The 25,050-nt window shown below is 48.1% G+C and overlaps 1 protein-coding gene across 1 annotated transcript in view; it reads left to right on the top strand.

Annotated features, from left to right (window-relative positions):
- The window catches only part of Ctdp1 (CTD phosphatase subunit 1), a 68,597-nt gene extending 43,991 nt beyond the window's left edge, over positions 1–24,606 (top strand). Inside the window, exons 12-13 of the mRNA XM_004662633.2 lie at positions 13,523–13,710; positions 23,780–24,606. Of these exons, the coding sequence (XP_004662690.2) occupies positions 13,523–13,710; positions 23,780–23,921 (330 nt within the window). The 3' untranslated portion in view covers positions 23,922–24,606. The remainder of the gene's footprint in view (positions 1–13,522; positions 13,711–23,779) is intronic.
- The last annotated feature ends 444 nt before the right edge of the window (positions 24,607–25,050 follow it).

Raw genomic sequence — 25,050 nt, 5'->3', positions numbered from 1 at the left:
GAGGCCATTTGCAATGGTCAGAGGCCCTTGTAAAATTGTTTCTCTCCCTTTCTCTTTCTCTCTCCCTCATTTCCCCCTCTCTGTCAAATAAATAAGTAAATAGAAGATGGGCCTCGGGTCAAGCATGGGTGAAAGCTGCCCTCTACATGAGGCTCTGCTTTCCTGTATCCACAGAGCTGGCTCCAGCTGTCCACATAGCACTACTGTGCCATGGGGACAGAAATACTATTTTTATTGAACCTGCAGTGGAGGGTACTCAGGAGGAAAAATAGGGTTTTCATTTATTCTAAGCAGAGCAGGGAAATGCCCACATTTATCTTTAGGATAGAATCTCTTCAGTAACTCTGATTTTCTCTCATCTCAGAAGATAGTTTATCTTGTGAGGATTAGACTTCTGGGGAATATGCTGAATTGTTTGCCATTTTTCTGCCTTTTTGAACATTAGCTGTTTTTGTTTCATGAAGGTGTTTTCTCTAAGAAGTTTCCTCTGCCACTGCTTTGCCCGCAAGGCCAGGCAGCTTTATGTGGGTGCAGTGTCTTTCTGCTCCCTCAAGCACAAATGGTCTTCCCATCCTGCATGGTTGTCATGTTGTAAAATCCCCCTCATTCCCCACTTCAGTCTCGCCTAGAGCTCCCCTCACAGACAGTCCCATTTGTCACAGCCTGGCCACAACATTGGTTCTTAGGCACATGGTATCAAAGGGGCCTCAAATTATCATGTGAAACTGAAGTCACTGAACTCACTCAGAACCTCGTTCTTTCATAGAGTATCCTTCCCCCTCAGCAGCAGTGACACTGAGGAGAGGAAGCTCGAGCTGTGACTGAAGGGGTGACAAGGCTCCATGTTCCTGAGTCCTTCAGTTGGCTTTGGATTCCCATGGATCCCAGACATGTGAGAGGAAGCACCTCTGTCCTCAAGTACAGATGGTGGCCAGGCTCACACAGATGTAGTGTAGTGGCTGCCTAAGGAAAGTGTTCTTGCCTCCTGAGTGCCATGGGTTGCAGGCTACCACAGGCAGAGGCGAGGCATCCCACTGAGCGTTTAGCCTGTCTTCAGGAGGAGATGGGCAGACAGCCTTACAAGATGTGAGTGCCGGGCTGCTTTCACATGCCTCAGGCCATTTGGCATCTGCCATGACTGTCCATATCCGTTGAGGGTCTGCATGCCACTTCTCTGCCTAGGCTTGAGACTGTCTTTGCATCAGCCCCTGTCTCTCTCTCATAAGAACGCGCTGATCACCGCTCTCAAGCCACCCTCGTGTGTGACCTCGTGCTAGCCAACACATCTGTAAAGACTGTATGTCTAAATGAGGCCACAGTCGCAGGGACAAAGGTTGGGTCTGTCTAGGGACACAATTCAACCTGCTTGACAAGTCTTCATAAACTTGAGATTCTCTTTCTTCTTGACAGAATCACACAAACACATGAGGGCAGAGGTAGTTAACTTGACACCTGAGGAATGTTTATGTGGCCCCAGGTACATAGATATGTAAGACAGGCATACATATCAAACATTTCCTGATAGTAGGTCACAAAGAAACTTATTTTAAAGCAGTTCTTGGATCTGCATTTAATTTTACCATTTATTATAGGTGAAAGCAAATTTGCATACAAATGAAATGAGTGTGTTTATGTTTATATAAAGAATTAAGTACTGGCTGAATATTTTATACTACAAGGTACAGAGCATCTCCATCATTTTACAGAATTGGCTGATGTTTTCATTTTATAGTCATCAGTTACGAGAACACCATCTTGCATGAACACAGTGATATAACGTGGCAGAAAATATGTTTAGGGTTATATCAGAAATTGTGTCCTAATCCCAAACCAAAGCTCAATTTGGAACTTTGTTTTTTAACTTGAAAGAGAAAGAGGCAGAGGGAGAGAAAGTATGTGTGTGCCAGGACCGCCAGCCACTGCAGACAAACTCCAGATGCATGCATCACCTTGTGTGGCTTATGTGGGTCCTGGGGAATCAAACCTGGGTCCTTAGGCTTCGTAGCAAAGCACCTTAACTGCTATTTCCCCAGCCCCCTCACATTGGAACTCTTTAACAGCAATTTTTAACAATTCAGTACAATGATATACTAATTTGATATGTACATTGTGCGGGATGATGATAGAAAAAAATATTAAATCTTCAGTTTCTCTAAAACATTACATTTCTTTAAGAGCAGAAAACTTAGTATGTACAATAACTGCAGTTCGTAGAATCTGAGCAAACATACTACAAGTGGTGTCTGGAGCGATGGCATTCACATGCAAAGTGTGTGCCTTGTATGTTCAGAGCCAAGGCTGCAGCAAGGGCAAATGCCACCAGAGCCCCTGGACTCATCATGCATTTGATGTTCACTTATCCTTTGCTTGTTGCACATTCAGAAACATTGTACTGTTGCCAAAATTTTTTATAACCCCGTATTCAGTTATGTGACCCCATATGGTCAAGACCCACAGGTCAAAAAAAAAGCCAGAAGTGGGACCAGGTGGCTGAGTGGTTAAGGCAAGAGACTGCTAAAAACCAGAGGGTAGGAGCTGGAGAGCTGCTCAGTAGTTGAAGGCTCTGCCTGCCTGGAACTTCTCACACTAGAGTTTGGATCGGCACCACCTATGTATAGCCAGACACAAAAGTGGCTTATCTAGATGCACAAAGTGGTGTGTACATCTGAAGGTCATTTGCAATGGCAAGAGACCCTGGCACGCCCACTCGCTTCCACACCACCACTTTCAAATATATAATCATTTTTTTAAGTGGCTTATGCATCTGTAATCCCAGGCAGCTACAACAGCAGAAGGCAGTGTCAGGAGAATCCTGAAGCCCAAGAGGCCAGCTAGTCTGGCCTTCTACATGGCAAATCAACAGCAGTCTCAAACAAAGTAGGAGGAGGGGACCAACATCCGGAGGTTATCCACACTTGTGCCACTGAATGCCCTATTCACCCACACATACACCATCGTCATCATCACACACACAAAAATATCTGTTAAAGGCTGGGCGTGGTGGCGCACGCCTTTAATCCCAGCACTCAGGAGGCAGAGGTAGGAGGATCACCATGAGTTCAAGGCCACCCTGAGACTCCATAGTGAATTCCAGGTCAGCCTGTGCTAGAGTGAGACCCTACCTCGAAAAATATATATATATATATCTGTTAAGCCGGGCCATGGTGGCACACGCCTTTAATTCTAGCACTTGGGAGCCACAGGTAGGAGGATTGCCATGAGTTCAAGGCCATCCTGAGGCTGCATAATAATTCCAGGTCAGCCTGGGCTACAGCAAAACCCTATCTCAAAAAAACAAAAACAAAAAAAAAGTTTTAAAAGCCTTTTCTACTTTGAAGAGGAAAGTCTCCATGTCTTTATCATTAAATAGGTAAATTTTGACTTTCACATTAATACACATACATCTTAAATAAATGCCTGTGCTTTCAGTGTAGCTTGTTGAGATTCAGGTTCTAGCTGGTCCAGCCTCCGTGGAAGTGTCTCTTGAGTACCCCTAAGCTGAGTGGGCAGGCTGTGGTTGTGCCAGTTGCCTCTAGCAGAGGGATAGGAAAGACTTCCTCCTCACCTTTGTCCAGTTCCTGCTACGTGGCTATGTCAGCTGAAAATATTCTCAGCATCAAACTTTGTATGGTGGGCTGTGGTACAGGACCAAGGTGCCACACTGAGCCACTGACTGCTCTCTGCAGCCCCCCAGCAACAGAATCCAGTGGGCAGGTGCTTGTATTTTTAACCAGCTACTCCCCGTGCTCTTTGTAAGTTACAGGGAATAGTGGCAGCATGATTGGCAGGAGCAAGACACAGATGGCTGCCAGCCTTCCACTGAGCATGGCATCCCAGCTTTGCTTCCCCAGCAGCACCAGCCACTCCCAAGGTTGTGGCCTGTGACTATCTGTTCAACACTTGTTTGGGGGACAATTGAGAATGAGCATCCCCATTCTTAACCCTCACCCCCTGACCTCAGCCTCCCCTTCCTCATTCCCAGAGATTCTCCTTACCCCAAGCCTCCTCCACAGCAGAAGCTCAGGAACTGTTTCTGTGAGCAAGGAAGGCCAGTTCTGGCAATGCTAATATATCTGCCTAAAATCCAGAGTTCCTATGGCCTAGAAAGCAAATAGAGAATGGGGTGGGCTGAGAAAGGCACAGCAGAAATGTGAGAAGTGCTGGAAGTCCACGCTGTGCTTTTGTCATGAGTTGAGTGTGTAAAGAATCTGGCAGCCAAGTAGAGTGTCCTGAGCAGAAGGGCAGCCTGGAGAGGGCGTGAGGCCACCTGCAGGCTGCTTTTCTCTGTAGGACCAACTTAGACTTGAGGAGCACTCATGTCTGCTATCCTGTTTCCAGATGGGTAGCCAGGCCCCATCACCACCCCTAGTTACCATGTGGGTAACGAGTTAAGTAGATTCCCCAGCCTCTGTGGCAACTCAGGACAATTATGGCAAAGGGACTTCGGGATTCTCTGATGGGAACCTGAATTTAGCAGCTGAAGCATTAATTGGAGTTGTGAGTTCTACACACTCTGTCAGCCTGACAGAGGGACCCTCTCACTCCACTCAGTGCTACTTACTTTCCAGGAACTGTCAGCTGCCTGTAGAGTGCTGGAGGAGGAGGGAGGACAGTTAAGCGCAGCTCAGGGACTCGGCCTCCCAAGCCCGTGTATTTCTGGAGAGAAGTGGCAGGTCTTATGATGAAGCCAAATGTATTACTCATCTGAGCGCAGCCCAGCCAGGGCACAGGAGCAGACGCTGGGGTCTCAGTCCTCCTCTCGTTTTCAACATGCTACCTAACAACCCAGGTGACCCTCAGCCAAGTGCCAGTGCATGCCAGCCCTGGCCAAGTGGTTCACGGGAACCCATAAAGCCACAAGGAGGTCGCAGCTGGTCTCTTCCCTCTTCTACCAAAGGTCTACCTGACAGTCCTTTATACCCAGTAGCTTCCTTGCAGCCAGTCTGAGGGAAGACACAGGTCCCCCGACAAACAGTTGGCTTTTCTCTTGGGCTCTCCCACTAGGTGCAGCAAGGCATCTTGGGAACACCTTCCTCATCACACTGGGTTACATTGAGTCTTACATGGAGGCTGTTACGATGCAGGTTAAATTGCCCCATCATTCACACAAGCTGTGAATTTGAAAGAGACAGCAAACACAGGGGCTCTGTGTGGAAGATGCCTGTGCATCCTATGTGCATTAGGACGTGTGATGCCTATCACATGATGGCATAGAGGCCAAGCTTGGGACAGATGTACAAGGCACCCAAACAGTGAGAGTCACCTTGATCTTCCTGAACATGTCCTCCCAGGCACTGGTGAACTGCCTTGCCTGTCTATAGTGAGTGCTGAGTGCTTGGATGCCACTCCTGTGACTCGCTTTGTGTTCTCTAGTAGAGATTGCTTGGTGTAGTCCCCCAGTCTTCAGGCATGTGTCAGACCTATGAGCTGTGCATAGCCCTGAAGGTGTGGGAGCAGGACCAGGGTCCCTGCTGGGATGCAGTAGCTGTCAGCACTGAGGATAGGGGCTATTTACCGTCTCTACAGGACTGGAGAGATGGCTTAGCAGAGAAGGTGCCTGCAAAGCCTAAGGAGCCAGGTCCGATTTCCCCAGTACCCATGTAAGCCAGATGCACAACGGGGCACAAGCATCTGGAGTTCATTTGCAGTGGCTGGAGGCTCTGGTGCTCCCATTCTCTCCCCCTCGCTCTCAAACAAGTAAAATATTTAGACAAAAAAAAAGCCAGAATAGCTGGGCATGGTGGCACACGCCTTCAATCCCCGCATTCAGAAGGCAGAGGTAGGATCTCTGTGAGTTCAGAGCCAGCCTGAGACTTCATAGTGAATTTCAGTTCAGCCTGGGCTAGAGTGAGGAGACCCTACCTCCAAAAACAAATAAAGCCAGGACAAACAGTCTATCTTGATTTATCAGCAGATTTTCTTAACAGTGAACAATAGAGTCTTCTGCAAGAGCTCTTTGGTGGGGTTTTCCCTAGAAAGATCTCCTTTAATTAGAGCTAAGTTTCAGAAGCTGGCCTTTTGTAGGGCTCAGCTGTTAGCTGCACATAGCCACCCATGCCCTCTCTCCACCTCTGTGCCCTCCAGCTTCTAGTCACCAGGGTCCTGGGCTCCTTGACAGCTACCTGTTTGGTAGTTATGCCTTGGCCCAGCAGAGGAAGTCCAGCGAGCAGGCTGTGTCCCTGGGCCATGCAGTGAGTAGCCTCTAGGGTGATTCTCATCCACTTCCCCCCCACACACACCCCTGCCTTCCCTCTGGATATTATTGTGACCACTGTAAACATGGCTCAGAACACAAATACTTCAGCTCAGAAGTTCTCTGACACTCTTGAATTTTTCTTTTAAAATCTTCAGCTTTTTCCAAAGCATCATAAAAGTACAAGAAACTCTAATGACCATCTGCATTTGCTTTTGCCCATGCACACACAGCTTCTGCCAAGAGAAGGCAGGTGCTGGTGCAGGCGCATGGAAGCAGGCAAGTACCAGTGCAGGTGAGGATGTAGGTGGGCAATGCCGATGGGTGGTAGAGGTGGGCATCAAGACAGGTAGGCATGGTGTGGGTAGATGCAGGGTCAGTAGCGGGTCAGGCTGCTCTCGGATGTTACACACACACGCACGCACGCACTTTACTGAATCTTCTCCCAGAGGAAATTAGGTTGATTTTCTTGTTGCAGTGCCAGCCCAGGATTTAAGACTATTGATCTTAACAGCTTGAGGGTTTTGTTTTTACTGAACTTTTTGTACACCTGTTTAGGATCTATACAAACTATAAGCTTAATGGCTTTATGCTTAGGTTCATGTTTATATGAATTAAAGACAAAGAAAGTGGAAACTGAGGCATGTTCCTATTACGTGGTTGGTTGGTTCAAGGTCCTTTTGGTGTGAACTGATTTCAGGTGGAAACTACCACTGTTTCTAAAGCAGCCACAAAGCCCACAGGCTGGCACCATTCCACTCCAAGGCAGTCCATGAGTCCAGGCCGCTGGCAACGGCAGTGTCCGTGTGAGCCTGCTGTGCCATCACGTGTGCCCTTCGGCACGTCACAGCTGCACTCAGTGCGGCTGGGGCTGCTCCGGGAGACCTCTGTACATGACTGCTTTTCCTGTCCCTACCAACATGCCATGCTCACACGCAGACTGCATAAGACATGTCTTTTGCTGGAGGCACATGGTCTACGGTGGCTGTTAGAATAGCTACCTTTCTGTTGCCCTCCCATGTGTTAAAAGAGGTTGTTCCTTGAGCTGTGAAGGGCCTTGGGGCAGGGCAGTTGGGATTGTTAACAGTGCCTTCATGACCCTTAGCACTAACGTAGTCTTCCTATGCCGTCACCTCCAAAGCCACCATTCCTGGATCTCAGAGCACTGTGTGTGCTCCTGTCAGTAACACATGCAATGAGAGGAGGACCCCACCCCTGGCAGCGGTGAGGGCCTGCTCTGCTCAGGAACTAGTCTGTGCTAGGGTGGGAGGTACAGATGACATGTCATGTCATGTATGTCATACTCAGTGCCAAGAACATTGAGCTAGAGGAAAGACGAAGCAGAATGAGGCTCCAGGGATGGGGCAGTTGTGTGTGAAAGCCGGTAGGTCAGAGAGTGGGCACACCTCCCACTATACTTCCCTGCTTGGTCCCCACCACAATGAGAAGGTATGTTATGGAGCCATACCTGAGCATTAACAAACATGGGAGTGGGGCTTAGCTCCAAAACTGAAAAAATTCCCCAATTAGATGATAAGTTTACAGTCATCTATTATAAAGTTCACTGTTTAATATGTAGGTTTTGTTTTAAAAACATACAGGATTTAGATGAGAATGTGACCACTATGTGATATGTTCATACAATAAAGTTCATAGGATTTGTTTTTAGAGCTAGATAACTATTATTAGCCCTATATATCAAAGACCAAGTGATAATGTTCCTAAACACACACATGGGCATGCACATTTGGCAAGTGAAAGGAAAACATTTCAGCCTGGAGGAAGAAGGACAGGAGGTACTTCCATAGCTGGCCAAGCTGAAGCAAGCTAACAGTGTGGGCGCATTACAAGACAAGCAGTGAAGTCTCTAGAAGGCCCTGGTGGCAGGTTACACACAGAGCAGCAGTATGGGTGTGAGTCTCCTGTCATGTGCGCCTTGTGTGTTGTGTGGACAGTGCATAAAGCTAGAGGGCCCAGGATGAGCAAGGGGCTGCAGTCCTGTGGAAAGTTGTGTTCTGGTTAGCTGTGGAGCTTTTCTTCCCAGTGCTGCCTAATGGTGAACCTACTCTGCAGATACCTGAACCTCAGAGAAAGGCTACCCTAAGGAGGCGTGTGGTCCAGAGAGGAGAGGAGAGGAGAGGTGCCTGCACCTGTGTCTGCTTCTGCTTTGCCAGGGGTGGTCCCACTTGCACACAGCTGCAACTGCAGTGGGAATGACACCCAGGCTTTGAGGGAAACCTGGCGGGGGATCTCATGTACTAGTCCTTAGGTATGAACTCATACAAGTCCTTGGATTGCCCCAGAGCGCAGATGTGTGCCTGCGAACTGACTGAGGGTGGGTGTTCACTGAGGCTACGGTCAGACTCTACATTGGGGAGGCCATGAGGCTTACTGTGGGGCCCTGTCAACAGAAGGCAAGCTAGCTGACTTCTGCAAAGTCAGTGCTATCCAGTGAAAAACAGGCAGATAAGACAGATTCCCATGGGAAAGAGACACCCAGTGCCAACTGGAGATGATCACAGTAGTGGAATGAGCAAACAAACCTGAATGCAGTTTGTGTGGCCAGCTTTACTGAAAGATGAGCCAGCTTGAAATGATAGGTTCTGTTTCAGAAGTGATGAACACAGGTGTGGCAGAGCCTCGGAAGTCCACTGGTAGACCCCAAGTGAGTGGAGGTGGCCATGGAGTCAGCAGCCAGAGTGGTCTCCCTGATCAGCCAATAGAAGATAATAATGGTAGCCAACGGCACCTCTGTGTGGTGTTGACAGTCTGACTGTGTGTTAGAGTCCTGGAGGAGGAGGAGGATGTGGACAAGGAGAGTAGATTGAGCCAAGAAAAGTTACCCAAGAAGTGATGGCTGGCAACATCCAAATTGTGGAGGGAGGCAGACGACAGCTTCCCCTCGTTCAGGCTTGTCTGGCCGGGTGTAGAGGTGGGCGAAGTGGAGCATGGTATATCAGCTGCAGGTCCCGCTCCTTGCTGGTTTTGGTGGGGCCAGAGACTATAGAGAGGGACGTTTGTATGGGGCCTGTGGGAATAGGTGGGAGCTGTGTCTCAGGTGGAGAACGCCAGGTGGGAGGTGTACAAAGGAGGCTACCAGCTAGGGTTGGTCTGCTACGTATTCTGCCACCTGTAGGCTGCACAGATGAAAGGGCTGGAGATTGTCCTAAGAATTAGGTGACGCCATTATCTCAAATATATATTATAGACACAATTGAATATTCACTAAGTTTTCTTTCTTTTTAATAGAAGCTTGAGGCTTTTCTTTATGCATTATTCCAGCCTCTCCTGGTTAGCCATGCCTCGCAGCTTGTATTCTGTGGCTCAAATAGAGGTGGCCCAAGACTACTTCTTGGTCTTGTCGGTTGCACGCTCCTGGTCAGGGTTTATTGCGCCCGCTGATGAAGGCCGGAGACTTGCTTGTGTGGGCCATGGGTTTTCAAAGTGATGTTTCAAACGAAACATCAGCATCTGAGAATTCTGTGTCTCACGTGGTTTATCTGAGGAAGCAGGTATGCTACCATTACTGTGGATGACTTTGTTTGTCTTCAGATGATTCACACTATTACCTTAAAAAAAAGAAGAGGAGGAGGAGCCCGGCATGGTGGCACATGCCTTTAATCCCAGCTCTCAGGAGGCAGAGGTAGGATGGTCACAGTGAGTTCAAGGCCACCCTAAGACTACATAGTGACTTGCAGGTTAGCCTCAGCTAGAGCAAGACTCTACCTCAAAAAAAAAAAAAGAAGCCGGGCATGGTGGTACACACCTTTAATCCCAGCACTTGGAAGGTAGGAGGATCACAGTGAGTTCAAGGCCACACTGAGATTACATAATTGATTCCAGGTCAGCCTGGGCTACAGGGAGACCCTACCTCAAAAAAAAAAAAAAGAGCTAAATCTGAAATGATCACTTTTAATATTGTGATGATGAAAAACACAGGTGCCATCATCCCCTCCTTGCCTGTTCCACTGGACCATGTCTTTGAAGACTGTTGAAGTCCAGTCAGTGAAAGAAGGAGCAGAGCAGGAACCTCCACAGGCTGTGGTGTGGGCATAGAAGTGACTGGCAGAGTCACCTGGAGCCAGCCAGGGACCTGTAAGGGACCCAAGAAGATATGATGATCTACTTCCTCAATACCTGTGTAGCAGTATAACCTAAAAACTGACATTGTTAGAGCAAGTTTACTATTCTACTGAATTCAGCATCAATTCAGTAAGTTCTAGGCACCTGCTAATGGATCAGGCCTGGGCCCATGCTCTTTATAACACTGATGCTAGACTGGAGTCTACCTGGGAATTGAAGAGCCAGACCTTGCCATAGCAGACCATGTGCTGATAACATGTCCAAAGATTAGGTTCAGAAAACACAACGCACATGCACAGATAACATTTGGGAATATTCTGTTACTAAGCAGTCATTTCTCCTTGCTAAGCAGTCATTTCTCCTTGCCAGTTTGTAGTTTTAACCACAGTTATGACCTGATACTAGAGAATTATCCTGATTAACCAAAATCCTTAAGAGCACATTTTTTCCATATACTGTTCAATTAGTAGGGGTTGTTGAACTCCTTGTTAACAGCCAAGCCTAGATAGTGTTTCTTCTTAGATCAGGTGTTTATGCCTGGTTTTGGCATATAATTTTTTTGCTGACTGAGAAAATGTTCATGGCTCTCTTGGGCTCTGTGTTTATTTCCCAGAAATGTTGGTAGCTGGAGTTTTAGTGAATTAAGGTTTATTACGTGTGAAAACCTACACACAAGAAAGAGATTATGGTTGTCTTTTGTTTCCATCTCCCTTGTGTAAAGAACTTTCTCAGGGCTTAAGAGTGTGTAATTTGCATTAAGTCATTTTCCAAACATATGTGCTGCCTACAGCCAGCATCTGTGTGACGGTTTTAAATCCTGCCGGGAAGCAGTTTCGAGCGCCTCAAGTTTGTTTTCCAAGTTTGGGGTTTTTCCACATGTCACTAAAGTTCCTCTTTGGCCTTTGAAGCATTTTCGGTTCATAAAAATAGCTTCTCAGTTGACATCATTCCACTTAAAAATACATTTTCACCACTGTATTAGTTTTCTATGCCACACACTCAAAGGCTAAACACAGCCTCCATTTTAATCCTTGTCTCCCCTTTCCAAGGTCAGGAATCAAGGGGAGGGAACGGAGTCCTCAGAGCGCTGAGTGTGTGTATCCCACATCCTCGGCCATCCTCCCAGCTCTCCGATGAGGGGCAAATTGACTCCGTAGGAATGCAGCTTCACAGGTCTTGAGCCGCCACTGTCCCCTTGCTGAGGCTCTGGGCTACCTGCCATGGCACCCGCATGCTGGCAGAAGAGTCTCTTCTAGTTGGCCATAACAGAGCCTTGTGTGATAAGAACCATCCCAGGAATGACAGATGTCCTCCCTCTGCTGCAGGCCCCCTTGGAGTGAGTCACAGGTTCCTCCTGTTCCTGTGCTGATAAGGGCGCTTGGGCTCCGGGCTGTCCTCCAAGTGCCCATCATGAGTGATGTCTACACAAATAATTTCCACCAGAGTAATTCCAGTAGCATCCTCTGTGTAAAACCAAAGCTTTGTCAGGACACCGACAAAGGAGGAGGACGTGTGTCTGGGACTTGTCAGGATGGGCACCTGAGAGACAAACTGCTGAGGCTTTATGAGGTGGTGGCTGTTTGTGCAGCCAAACTATAGAGGACTGCTAGTGACTGTCAAGAATCGTGATTGCCGGGGGCTAGAGAGATGGCTCAGTGGTCGAAGGTGCTCCCAAGCTTGATGCCCTCGGCTCGACTCCCCTGTACCCATGTAAAACCAGACACACAAGGTGGTATTTGCGGTGGCAAGAGCACTAGTGTCCATACCCCTCCCCCACTCATTCATTTCCCCCCCCCCCGCAAAGAAATAACTATTGTTTAAAAGAAAAGAATCGTGGGGCTGGAGAGACGGCTTAGCAGTTAAGATGTTTGCCTACAAAGCCAAAGGACCCAGGTTCAATTCTCCAGGACCCACATAAGCCAGATGTAGAAGGGGGCACATGCATCTGGAGTTCATTTGCAGTGGCTGGAGCCCTGGTGTGCCCATTCTCTCTCTCTCTCTCTCTCTCTCTCTCTCTCTCTCACACACACACACACACACACACACACACACACACACACACAAAAATAAATAAATAAAACTTTAAAAAAGAAAAGAATTGTGACTGCTGGGCAAAGGAACATGACACAGTCTCAAAGCAAACAGGTTGGCCCAGGTTATAAGGTCAGCATACGCCAACTGTTTAAAGATGCAGGGAGCTGGAAATGCTACCGTTCTGTGTAGGGTCCCCATCTGTTCTTTGCAGCAACATCAGGAAGCTTCCAGAGAAGGTTCACTTAAAGCTGCTATAAATGCTTTTAGTTTTTCTCTCGTTAAGTGACTAGAATGTTTGTTCTTTTCAACAAGGATAGGGAAAAACATTGATGTTCTCCAGCTCAACTGGTAGGAGTTCAGAGTTAGTGGAAAGTTACTCCTTGGAGTTCATGTGATCTGATCAGTCATGTGAACGGTGGGTCTTAAAAGGATATCCTGTTCCTGTTGTCTGGTGAAGCGGTGTCAAGCCATTCCCTGGCAACCTGTACAGGCTGGTCCCCGTCTGGTTTCTGCACCAGGCCAGGAAGAGGCTGTCTGCACGGCTCTTTCCTGAGGGAGGGAGGGAGGGAGGAAGGGAGGAAGAGGCTATCTGCACAGCTTTCCTGGAGGGAGGTAGGGGACTCGTGCTGGGTCCTACCATCGTGTTCTGATGTCACTCTGTATTCTTTTTTTTTTTTTGGTTTTCTGAGGTAGGATCTCACTCTAGCTCAGACTGTCCTGGATTCACTTGGTAGTCTCAGGGTGGCCTCGAACTCTTGACAATCCTCCTACCTCTGCCTCCCGAGTGCTGGGATTAAAGGCGTGTGCCACCACGCCCGGCCTCTCTGCCTCTTCTTTCTGTTCTGCCTCTCACCACACTTACCAAGGGCCCTGTACTCAGGCTGTGGGTTCCACTGGTCCAGGGGTGTCAAGGGACTATTAGCCTGTGAGCAGAAGGCATCATCACTCCCTTGGAGTCTTGTGTGTGCACACTCCGTGGAGTCTCACATGTTTGTAACCTCCTCCTCCTGTCATCAGTTAAGCACCGGCTTAGGTGCAGACCCCGGCAGTCAAGTAGAAAGTAGAGCTGAACATCTGGCCCCTTGAAGAGTGGCACTGAGAGCTCTCCTGTGCGTGGGGATGACTGGGAGTTGTCCTTTCTAGGGGAGGCAGGTCAAATGGGTCCTACAGAAAGCTAACTTGCAAGCCCACTGACTCATAGCCTCTTGTCAGGTTGATGACATCCTTGGAGAAGGCAGCGATGACAGTGACAATGAGAAGAAGAAGCCAGAAGACCAGGATGACGAACAGGAGAGAGCACTGAAGCCCAGGAAGGCCAAGGCCCCAGGGACCCGAAGGGAACAGCCTCTGGGGTCATCTTCATCCTGCGAGAGGAATGCCACTGGCACGCGTGGGCCCAGGTGAGGTTGCCATGGGAGAAAGGGTGATCAAGGGCCTAGGTAAGAGTGGGCCTTACCTGAGGGAGAGTGGCCAGACCCCTGGTGAGGACAAGCAGCCTGTCATGTCTGGGGTGCCGTACACCATGTACTGTCATTATCATCAGTAACTAATGTCAGCAGAGTCAGCTCGGCCTCCAGGGTGCTGTGCACAGAAAGGTGGTACCGTGCGCTCTGCTCTGCTGTGCGTGTCCCCCGTCAGCTTGTGAATTTTGTGCCTCTTGGACTTGGGGAAGACTCCCTTCTCTTCCAAGGATGTTGGGGAATAAGATTTTCTGGTTATATTTTGTTCCCAGTAATGGGGAATGGATGGCTGCAGTGTTTTCAATATTTTTTTAAATAACATTTTCATTCAATGTCAAGTAAAATACATTTGGGGGTTTTTGTTTGGGCATGTGGAATGTTTAGGTTTCATAATGTTTCTGTCCCCATATGTCACAAGGCACTGCATCTAAGATGCAGGTCTGATTTGTCATGTGGTGCTCTGGTTGGCAGCACATCTTGTCAGGTTCACATGGCCAAGCTGTTCTGTAGAATCTTAATATCACTTGAACTTGAAAACGACTTTTAGCAGAAGGCAAGAGGCTGTATTTTGTACTTGTCTCCCAAGAAGTGACTCATTTTCCTCCCAAAGCCACACAAGCACACAGCACTTTCATTCTCTGCACACTCCCCTAAGATGAAAACCAGGCACAGAGTTGAAAAGCATCTACCCAGCAGAGTTCTTCCGGGTGGGTAGAGTGCCACCCAGACAAACCATGGCTCCACAGGGGTGGTGGAGCCCCACGAGTGTGATCTTGCCTTCCAGCGAGGTCTTTTCCTGGTTGTCATGCGGGGGAATGGATCATGTCCAACAGCTGGTAGCTGTTCCACCCCTTCCCTCCCTGAAGGGTTGTACTGGTCTCGGCTCTCACTTGGAGGTGGACTGCACTAAGTAATACTGCAGAGATACTTGTAAAAGATGGGTCTAGCCAGGATAATTAACTTGGAAAGATACTCTTAGAAGAGAGAAAACAAAAACACTATTCCAACAAATAATAGCTCAAAATTTCCCAAATTTGATGGAAAACATTGATTTTATGTGGGAACACCCCCCACACACTGACTTCAGCACACTCCAAGCAGAATAAGAAATGCATGCCCAAAGCCAGGCTTGGTGGCGCACGCCTTTAATCCCAGCACTCAGAAGGCAGAGGTAGGAGGATCTCCATGAGCTCAAGGCCACCCTGAGACTCCATAGTGAATTCCAGGTCAGCCTGGACCAGAGTGAGACCCTACCTCGAAAAACCAAAAAAAGAAAAGAAAAAGAAAGAAATGCATACCCAGGCAAATTACAGTAAAATTGTAAAAGCAAGGGTGAGAGGCAAGCCTGGAAGGTGGCAAGAGAGCTCCAGTGAGCCATGCCGCTGCCCGTCATGAGAAGCGCGAGCCAGGGCCTGCGGTGGAGGGGCCTGTCGTAGTGGTGCTGAGGAGCACTCGTCTGCCGCGACTCCCATGCCAGACAAAACTGCCTCTCCAAAGTGAAGAAGAGTCCCAAAAACAGACAGACTCCACTGCTAGCAGACCCCGTCGAAGGAACTACAGCGTTCTCAGGCTGAGAGCACAGGACCCCAGTGTGAGCCTGAACCCCACGGGCAGCAGGGATCACTGTGCTCTGCGCTTTTCTTCCCCTTTTTTTGACTGATTGGTGCTGTGAGACTAGATGCACATAATTGTATATCTGGGCCATGACATGCACACGTATGAGGCTCGCCAGCAGCAGAGCAGAGGAAGCAGGCAGGAGCCTGTGGTCTTAAATGAGGAGATGGCAGCAGGCAGAGACGCAATCAGAGTTTAGACTTGACCTTCTCTCCACTTCAGACACATCGTTAAAATCATAACTATAACACTGTTAGGTTTAATGACATAAGTTGAGGCAAGGCTAGAACCATGTGGAAGTATAAATCTTAAGAAGGTCCTGACCTGATAGCCCTGGTGTCACTTAATCACTCAATTAAAATGTTGCCTCAGAAAATATTCACTTAATGCATAAGAAAGTAGAAAGGGGGGACGGAAGAACAGAAGCCATGAGACATGGAACCCAAAGGGCCTCAGATGGCAGATGCAGGCCCAAGGTACTAGGGTCTGCCTGCAAGCACATCAAACTGTTCAAAAGGCAGCACTGTCAGACAAAGAGTACTGTCTGCAGGACACATGTCCCATGCTTAGAGGGACAAACAGACCAAGAGTAAACTGGTTCAACAGCTTGTGTTCCTTCAGGAGCAGAGAAAGTGATACTGGAACAGATGCGTCAGGAGGTAAAAAAACATGGTGTCTTGAGACAGGGTCAGTCCCTTTAGAAGGGAAAAGTATGTCAGTGGCAGGGCAGAGGCAAAAGTAGACAGTGACGCCAGGGCTATCAGTGTCCTCTTTGGGGGATGGGGATGGGGATGAGAAGAGGGGACCCTGGAGGACCGCACAGCAGAGTGGGTCAGCCAGATCCCCCAGACATCCATAGACACCACTGAGAAAGGAGCCCACCCATCCTACATGCCACGTGAGGAAGTCATGGCCCTGAGCATCTCTGGCAGCCCCAGAAAAGAACAAGGCTAGAAGGGTGTGCACATTCCATTTTTTAGGGCTGGTGATGGTCCAAAAATGAATTCAGGGTCTGTAGGAAGGCTGGGCCAAAGTAGGGTATGTCTCAGAAATACTACTGGCTAGAACTTGATGTCACCTGTGCCTGCATGTGATTTTGCTGCTTTCCAAAGTAGGTGAGGTAATTGTTTTGGGAGACAGGCATGTGTTGTGATCATATTGTGTGTCCCTAATGTGCATGTTCTGGTTACCCAGCCGTTAGAACAGATGTAGTCGCTTTAAGAGTCCTTCCCAGAGGCTGGAGAGATGGCTTAGTGATTAAGGCGCTTGCCTGTGATGCCTTAGGGCACATATTCTACTCTACAAATCCCACGTTAGCCAGACGCACAAAGGTGAGGCAAGCATAAGGTTGCACATGCCCACCAAGTGGCACAAGCATCTGTAGTTCAATTGCAGTGGCTGAGGCCCTAGCATACCAATTCTCTTTCTCTGCCCCTCTCTCTTGCTCTCCTTTTCTCAGAAGATAAAAATAAATAAATAAATAAATATTAAAAATACATATTTTAGTGGTATATGCCAACTCTCTCAATAAAAGCTTTAATGCTAAAAAGTCATCTTAGCACTTCCAACAGGCAAATGTAAATCTCCCGGGGGTGGGGGAGGGGCTCAGTAAGCTGCTCCGCTTCCCAGCAGGCTTATCCTGCCTCTTGCTACTCTAGGAAAACCCGCCTGTGTTCTGGACAACCATGCTGTTTGAATAGCAATCTTTAGGCACTAATCCATGGATGTTGTAACAACACTGAGTTCAGAAAGCTGAAATATTGGGGAGGAAATTTGCATATATTATTCATGTTTATATACTCTTGTCTTATTACTGATAAGAGTCGGAGGAAGAAACTTGCTGGGTAGTTAGGGAGCTCTAAGAGCAGAGATCAGACCCTCTTGCTCTCAAAAGAAAGCTGTCTCACTACCACATAGAATTTGATAACTTTTAAGCCTTAAGTTTCTCTAACTTTAAATCTGCTAATACTTCTCTACTGCATTGTGTAGTTGGTTGTAAAAGCAAAATATAAACATTGCATCTACACTGTGAGGAAATAAAACTGGTGTCAGTTACAAGCGTTTGTTACCATGGCCTCCAGCTGTCCATTTCTAACTTTTGAGGTAATTTGAGTTACTAAAATTTACTTGTGACATATTTGCAATTGTGTTCCAAACACTGTTTAACCATGAGGGTTGTGTATCTTCTCAGTGAAGTTTTGCTTGTGCCTATTGCAGGCTGAGATCATGAAGGGTGGGGCCAACCTGGTTCTCAATGGCCAGGGGTTAGGTTACCACCAGGGACCAGGGCTTACCACCCCCTTAGTATCTTCTCCCCATGGGCCTGCCGGACCTTCTGTCTCCTCCTCCCATGGGCCTGCTGTCCCTGGAGAGGAGGGATGCACGCTGTGTTTCTGCTTGTTTCCCAGATGCTCTGATCCCTGTGATTCAGTAAGAGTCACCTCTGAAGCATCTAGAAGCCTCTTCTCTGAGTACATGCAGTCCTTCTGTGCTCTGACACAGCTGTGGGCCAGGTGCTGGGCCTGTCTTCAGAACCTGTGAGACTGTGATCACCTCTGGTCAGCTGGTGACTACCAGTGGGCTTCTTGTGAATGTGGAGGCACGGTATTGCCAGTACTGTGTCCATAGCCTGGCCCTGACTCCATGGTAGTGCAGCCAACACAGTGGCTGCCACAGCTTACAAGCTCTGCAGAGAGATGTTTTTATCAGCAGAAATCCCATGGAAATAGATGTATGTTTTGAAACTCATCTCATGGTGTCCGTAACTTCTTACTTCTTCCCCTAGAATACAGTTCAGGGTGAGGGAGATGAAAGTGCTCACTGCTCAAGCCAGTGAGTTCAATCTCCAGACTCCACAGAAAAAGCCAGGCTTCTATAATCCCAGCATGCAGACAGTGATGGTGAAATGAGACACTGAGACAGGAGAATTTCCGGGCAAGCTCACAGCGGTGCAGCAAGAATCCTGAGGAAAATGTGCCTCAAATGAGGTGGAAAGGAAAGGACAGCCCCAAAAGTCATCCTCTGACCTCGACACTCAGGCCATAAGCACATGCATCCAATCATACAAGTCATTTTCTTTCATTTTTTTTAAATTAAAATAGAGTTCATTGGTTAGCTTTCTATTCAAAGCTCTGCTCCACTCTCTCTGTCTCCTGTTGTTTAGGCTTTCCACATAGCTCTTAACCAACTTGACCTTCAAAGACCAGAAAATGGCTTTATTTTTAGTTTCGGTGCTTTTTTCAGGCACTTAAAGGCAAGCATGGCAGCACATGCCTGTAATGGTAGCGTTCAGGAAGTAGCGACAGGATCATCAGGAGGTTTAGGCAGGGATGGGCTATGTGGGACTCTTCTCAAGAAATGTCCTCAGAAGGAAACTAAAAATGGTTCAGCTGTAGTAAAAAACAGATGCTTGTGGAAACCAAATCTCACAGTGAAGCCAGGTCAGCTCTGTGGCTGAGTTCCATGTGTGGAACCCATGGAAGAAGTGAGAATTTCAGGAACCTGAGCTGGACTCCCTGCTTGCTGTGGGCATTGTAGGGAAATGAGGCCTAACGTTGCTGACCTCCCACACCGAAGCCGTTCTCTGGGACTGAATTGTACAGTATATTGCTATGTGAGGATGAAAATCATACTGTGTGATGTTAACATATGACAGTCACCAGTTGTCAGGTACAAGACCCTTGTTACACCAAGTGTCCTGCTCACCACCAGGCTGGTACCCAAAATGTGCACACATGGGCCAGGCTCTGCCACCCTCCCCCAGCAGCATCTTCAGGCCCAGACAGTAATAGTAGTAATTAGGGCTGGACAGATGGCTCAGCAGGTAAGGCACTTGCCTGCAAAACCTTGCAACCCAAGTTTGATTCCCAAGTACCCAAGTAAAGGCCAGATGCACAAAGTGGCACATGCATCTGGAGTTTGCAGTAGCTGGAGGCCCTGGCATGCCCATTCTCTCTGTCACTCTCCTCTATCTCTCTTTGTGCTAATAAATAAATAAGAATATTTTAAAAATAAAATATTTAATTTTTCAGTGTAAAAAATGAAGCTAGTCACAAGGGGAATGGGGAAGGTGATAGGAAGAGTATATTGTCGGTATGTATGGAGGTTGTCAATAAGTTTTTTTTAGAAGTATAGCCATAAACACAGCCCACTCACCCGGTCCTCAAGACAGGGGTGTTGGCCTGCGCTTCACACCTACGCGGTGGTCACTTGCTGCAAGTCCCGCCCTTGGGAGGTGCTGCTAGGGAAGGAGCCATAAAAGCTGGAAGGAGTACTTTGGCAGGTGGGTGAGAGGTATTTAAAGCTATCCGTACATGACAAGCGCTTCCTAAAGCTGCATTTGAGGATTTGGCACATGTCGGCCCAGCTTCTGCCAGCTCTGTACCCCAGTATTCTGGGATCTGTGCCGCTCCTTACCCTCTGTTGCTATGAGGCTGCGCTACCCCCTCCCCCCGTCTTTCTCCTGGACAAGTTTCCTCATCTGTGGAGGTTTTTGTTTCTCTGTTCCTGTTGGAGAACGGCTGCAAGACGAGGTTGTGCAGTCAGAGATGATGTGCACTTTCATGTCAGAGAATGCTGCTTGGCCTGTTTTCCAAAGACCACCTGAGATCATGTAGCTTCCAGAATCCACGGCTCTCTGCTCCTGCACTCAACCCTGGCTGGGGCATCCTAGCCAGGAGTGAGACTTGATGTGCGATTGTCTCTCTCCTTTGCCTTCCCCTGGCACTCTGACTACTGTGCCTTTGTTCTCCTGGGCTGTGCGTCTCCCAAGGGGTTATTTGTTATCTGGCTCGGTTTAGAACATCACACATCGCGTCACGTGCGTGGCCAAATGTGCATCATCTGTCTTGCCAACCTAATGTTTGCAGCTTTCTGGTCTGTTTGACTAAACAAACTTTTGTGTCGCCAATTACATCTTTGGGGGAGGTTTCTTCTTTTGCTTCAAGAGTTGAACAGTTTCCCTGAATCATAGGTCTTTCTATGTATGTGCCTTCAGACAGTTACTGCGTTTTCTCTACAAGTGATGCTCTGGCAGTGAGATACCCTATACAAAAGATGAACCTCAGCCTGTACCTTAAACCAGACGCACAAATTAACTCAGAATAGATACAGTCCTAAATAGAAACTGAAGCTTTCTGGGTGGGGGGGGGACAGGAAAAAAAATCCTTGTGACCATGTGTTACAGTGAGTTTTTAGCAACAGTATTGAAAGTACTAGCCACAAAAGGACAGAAAACTTAAGAAAAATGAGAAGGCACACTGCAGATAGAGGGAATGCCCAAGCACATGCCCGAAGAGACTCCAGCCTGCGCACTGGAGGAGCAGCCAGACCTGAACAGTAGAGACACCCAGCCTAGTAATGACCTTAAAAAAACAGGGCAGAAGACGCAGTCCTAGTCACTAGGTGTGTGGTGAAGCCACAGTGCGGTCTGGCGCACACCGGCTAGACCCATGAAGGCTAGAAGCAGGAATCTGCCGAAGCTCCTGCTTCTCAGCAGAACGTGATACGATGGGAAAAGTGGTTTGGTCATCTTGTAGGTGAGCTGTGGGGAGCGCTTTCCTCCCCAGATAAGGAGACGTTGAAGTATAACTGTGGTACTTCCATGTTCCTATGCTATGCCAAAATCTCCTGGGAGCACGTCATGAGAACTTGAAGTCTTGAAGCCAGAAGCAAGTGCTCTGAGCTCACACTGTGCTGGTGTGTAAGCAGAGACATCTGCAGGATGGAGAGCTGTGGTCTGCCGCGCTAGGGGCTCTGTGCTTGCCTCCAAAGGCTGCAGCCCCTTTCCTGCCACGGTGCCCCAGCACCCTCACAGCATCGGCTTTTCTGATGTTCTGTGAACGTGGCCCTCACATACATGAGACCACTTGGGGGTGAAATCTCCACCAGGACCGCTGTACTGTCTTAGTGGAGAAACTGGATGCGCTTTCACCACGTCTGTGGCCCTCTAGTCTTCATTTTCATACTCCATTGTGAAGAATTCTGTGTTCCAGTCAGGGCTGAGCCCAACCATCTTCCTATTTAAAAAAAGAAAGAAAGAAAGAAAGAAAGAAATATTTCAGTTGACATAAAAATGACGTACTCAGAGCTGGGGAAATGGCTCAGTGGTTAAAGGCATTTCCTTACAAAGCCTGTCAACCCAGGTTCATTTCCCAGCATCCACATAAAGCGAGATGTAAAAAGTGGCATCTTGTGTGTATTTGCAGCTGCAAGAGACTATGCTGGAGACACACACACACACACACGTGCATACATACAAATAAGTACTTTTATATATATATTATTTATTTAAGAGAGAATGAGAGACTGAGTATGAGTGTGCCAGGGCCTCTTGCCACTGCAAACAAACTCCAGACACATACATACCGCTTTGTGCATCTGGTTTTACTTGGGTACTGGGGGATTGAGCTCAGGCTGTCAGGTTTTGCAAGCAAGTACCTTTAGCTGCTGAGGCATCTCTCTAGCCCTAAAATTTGTTTTTTGTTTTTTTTTTAAAAAAAAATTATTTATTTATTTATTTGAGAGCGACAGACACAGAGAGAAAGACAGATAGAGGGAGAGAGAGAGAATGGGCGCGCCAGGGCTTCCAGCCTCTGCAAACGAACTCCAGACGCGTGCGCCCCCTTGTGCATCTGGCTAACGTGGGTCCTGGGGAACCGAGCCTCGAACCAGGGTCCTTAGGCTTCACAGGCAAGCGCTTAACCACTAAGCCATCTCTCCAGCCCTAAAATTTGTTTTTAATGGCATACTTATTTAGAATTTAGACTGATATGAGATACAGCTTGTTATAAGAAAATCTTTCAACCCAGGGGTCCCAGCATGCAGGTGAAGATCACATTCTTACCCTCAGGGGTGAGATTCTGGGGCCAAGATGGCAAATGTGGTCATGGTACCCCAAAGAGGTCAGCAGTCTACCGAGCCGTTGTGTTTGTCTGTGTTGGATTTGCCATCAACCCAGATTCTAAGCAGAGACTTTCCATAAGCAACCGGCTGAGAGCCCTCCTTTCCTTGGTCACAGCCAGGGAGCATTGCAGCTTCTGTCTGGTCGCCTTGTCCTGTGACACCCATGTCTCAGGAAAGCCACACGATTTTATCAATAGTGGGGCAGTAGAGATTTCAAATCATGCCATGCTTTGGATTATGTTAGTTTCTATTGTACATGTTATTTGTGTGTTTCATCCTTGTACTTATGTTAAGAAATCCTCCTAAGGAATTTGTGTACAGTGACCGTGATTGCAGCCCTAACCGTGATTGCAGCACAGTCTCAGGGCTGGAACTTGAAACTGGTGTGCCCACTTATCCTTTATCAAGGTGAAATCTAGAAGGCACTGGCTGGTATTTGTAAGGCTTGTAGCTAAGCTTCAAAACAAACCAAGGTCACAATCGCCTCAGGGCCAAGGGCAGTTGGAGCAGCATGGTATTACTAAGTTCCAGTTCTTGTCTCTAGATTCCCTGAGAACAATTGATCCACAGTACTCAAAAACATTCAGTGGCATTTGCTGGTCACACAAGATGCTGGTGCTCATTTTCACTTTATTTTAAAATATAAATGCATTTATTTATTTACTTACTTAATTATTTAAGAGAGTGAAAAAGAGAATGGGCTTGCCAGCCACTGCAAATGAACTCCAGACACATGCACCACCTTGTGCATCTGGCTTATGTGGATACTGAGGAGTCAAACTAGTGTCTTTTGGCCTTGCAGGCAAGCACCTTAACCACAAAGCCATCTCTCCAGCCCTCGTTTTAGCTTATTTAATAGAGCAATTGGTTTAAGCAGCTGGCTAAGGAAATGAAGGTTTAGAAACACTTAGTTACCCGAACTGGCTCTGAATTTCCTTTTCAGTTACTTAACACGGCCCCACTTGGGTCTTGGTTCAAGTGTTCCTGCTCTGGTGTTCCTTGGCTGTTCATTATGCCAGAATCTGGAGCTTTAGGGAGCAAAGGAGGGTTATGCATCAGTCTCTGTCACCATGAGGTGTTTGTTCCTGTCATCCTCGCCAGTTCTTTCCACCTGCTGCCCAGGTGCTGTCCCCTATCTCTTGTTGAGCTAGAAGCTGGCCTAGTGAGGTCAGGAGCTCTCGGGTGCGGTTTGGGCGTGCTGAGTGTCCCCAGCCTCCTCTCACTCGGCCTTTCCTCATTGGGGCCTCTAGTGTTAGAGTGCTACAGGCTTTTGTTAGCTCCTGTCTTCGTGGTGGTGCCATGTTTCCATGTGGCATGTGCCCAAGGATTGAGGTGTTCTCCACCAGCCTGGCAAGCCACTGCTGCCCACCACACCTGCAAACACAGCAAAGAGTAGAGCAGGCCTCTTGCAAAGGCAGAGCAGGGTGGCAGTGGTCCGTGCACATTGGTCCCTGCCAGCACCTTACAATGTTCTTGTTTCTCTTCTCTGCAGAGGCCACAAGAGAAAGCTGAATGAGGAGGACGCTGCGAGCGAGTCCAGCAGGGAGTCCAGCAACGAGGACGAGGAGGGCAGCAGCTCCGAGGCAGACGAGATGGCAGCGGCACTTGAAGCGGAGCTGAATGACCTGATGTGACGGGAGCCTGCAGAGGGCAGCTGCCCACTCGCCATGCCAGCCCCACGGCTCAGATCCTTTTCCTCCAGAAAACGTTTATTTTCCAGAGCTCCACATGCAGAAATGCATTATTTTGCAGAAATAGGTGTTTATAAGAAGTTTTACTATAGGAAAGTCTACTTTTTTAAGTGACAAAGTGTTACGAGGAGTCGGTGTGCTATGCCAAAGAGCTCGGCAGGGCCTCACAGTAAAACTGGATGTGCGGTGTCTGATCACATAGTGAGGGAGTGTGGGGGTTCCCTTTGAATGTTTCATCAAATTTAGAGTCAAGACTCTGGGGGACCCAACAGACCTAGAGAACAATGTACCATTAATGTAACAGAAACCTGGTATCTTGGGCTTTTTCACAGCTGAAGCTTTTCTGAGTTTTTGAAGGATTTTTAAATAAAACAGCGGTGTACATGTGTACAGGACACCAAGACACAGAGGCTGGCCTGGAAGCCCCAGCCTTCCTGTGCTTCCTCAGAGGGTCTGCAGAAGATCTGGGGCTCGTGACGCAGGTCCTACTGGGGCGGCACGACAAGAGGCCCTCCCTTTCCTTGGGCGGCCTGTGCTGCTTTGCGAGAGCCGATGTAAAGTTTTTGTATATTTCATATGCGACCCACCAGATTCTTCTTCCATTTAATAAAATCCTTTTTGTAAGTTCTCTCCTCTGGTGCATGACAGCAGCGTGCGGCCCCTTCTTCGGGTTCCTTTTGGCTGGGACCCAGCTCCACAGCCAGCCGGATGCTGTGACAGAAGGGGTCACCAGTGAACCTGTTCCTCCCCAGAGCCTGTAGAACAGGAAACAACACACCAGGGCTTGTTAGTGAACTGCCCGGGCCTTAGACGTTATACTGGAGACTAGGTGACGGAACCTGCCCTGTCACCCTGCAGCATGGCCATTACTCTCTTCCTATTATTTGGGGGAAATTTTTCAGAAATTTGTACCAAAACATTCAGGAGGCATAAGGTCACCATTCTTTCAAGGTGGACGCCTTGGGGAGCACCAAGAAGCTCGAGCCTGGTGATCCACAGCTAGAGAGTCACACCACACTCCCTCACACTCCCCGAAGCCTGGTCCTGCTAAGCTGTGGTTTGTGGAGGAAGA

The sequence above is a fragment of the Jaculus jaculus genome, chromosome 2 (genome assembly GCF_020740685.1).
Source record: "Jaculus jaculus isolate mJacJac1 chromosome 2, mJacJac1.mat.Y.cur, whole genome shotgun sequence".
NCBI lineage: Eukaryota > Metazoa > Chordata > Mammalia > Rodentia > Dipodidae > Jaculus > Jaculus jaculus.
The sequence above is the reverse complement of the archived record's forward strand: the minus strand, read 5'-3'. Positions and strand labels throughout refer to the sequence as shown.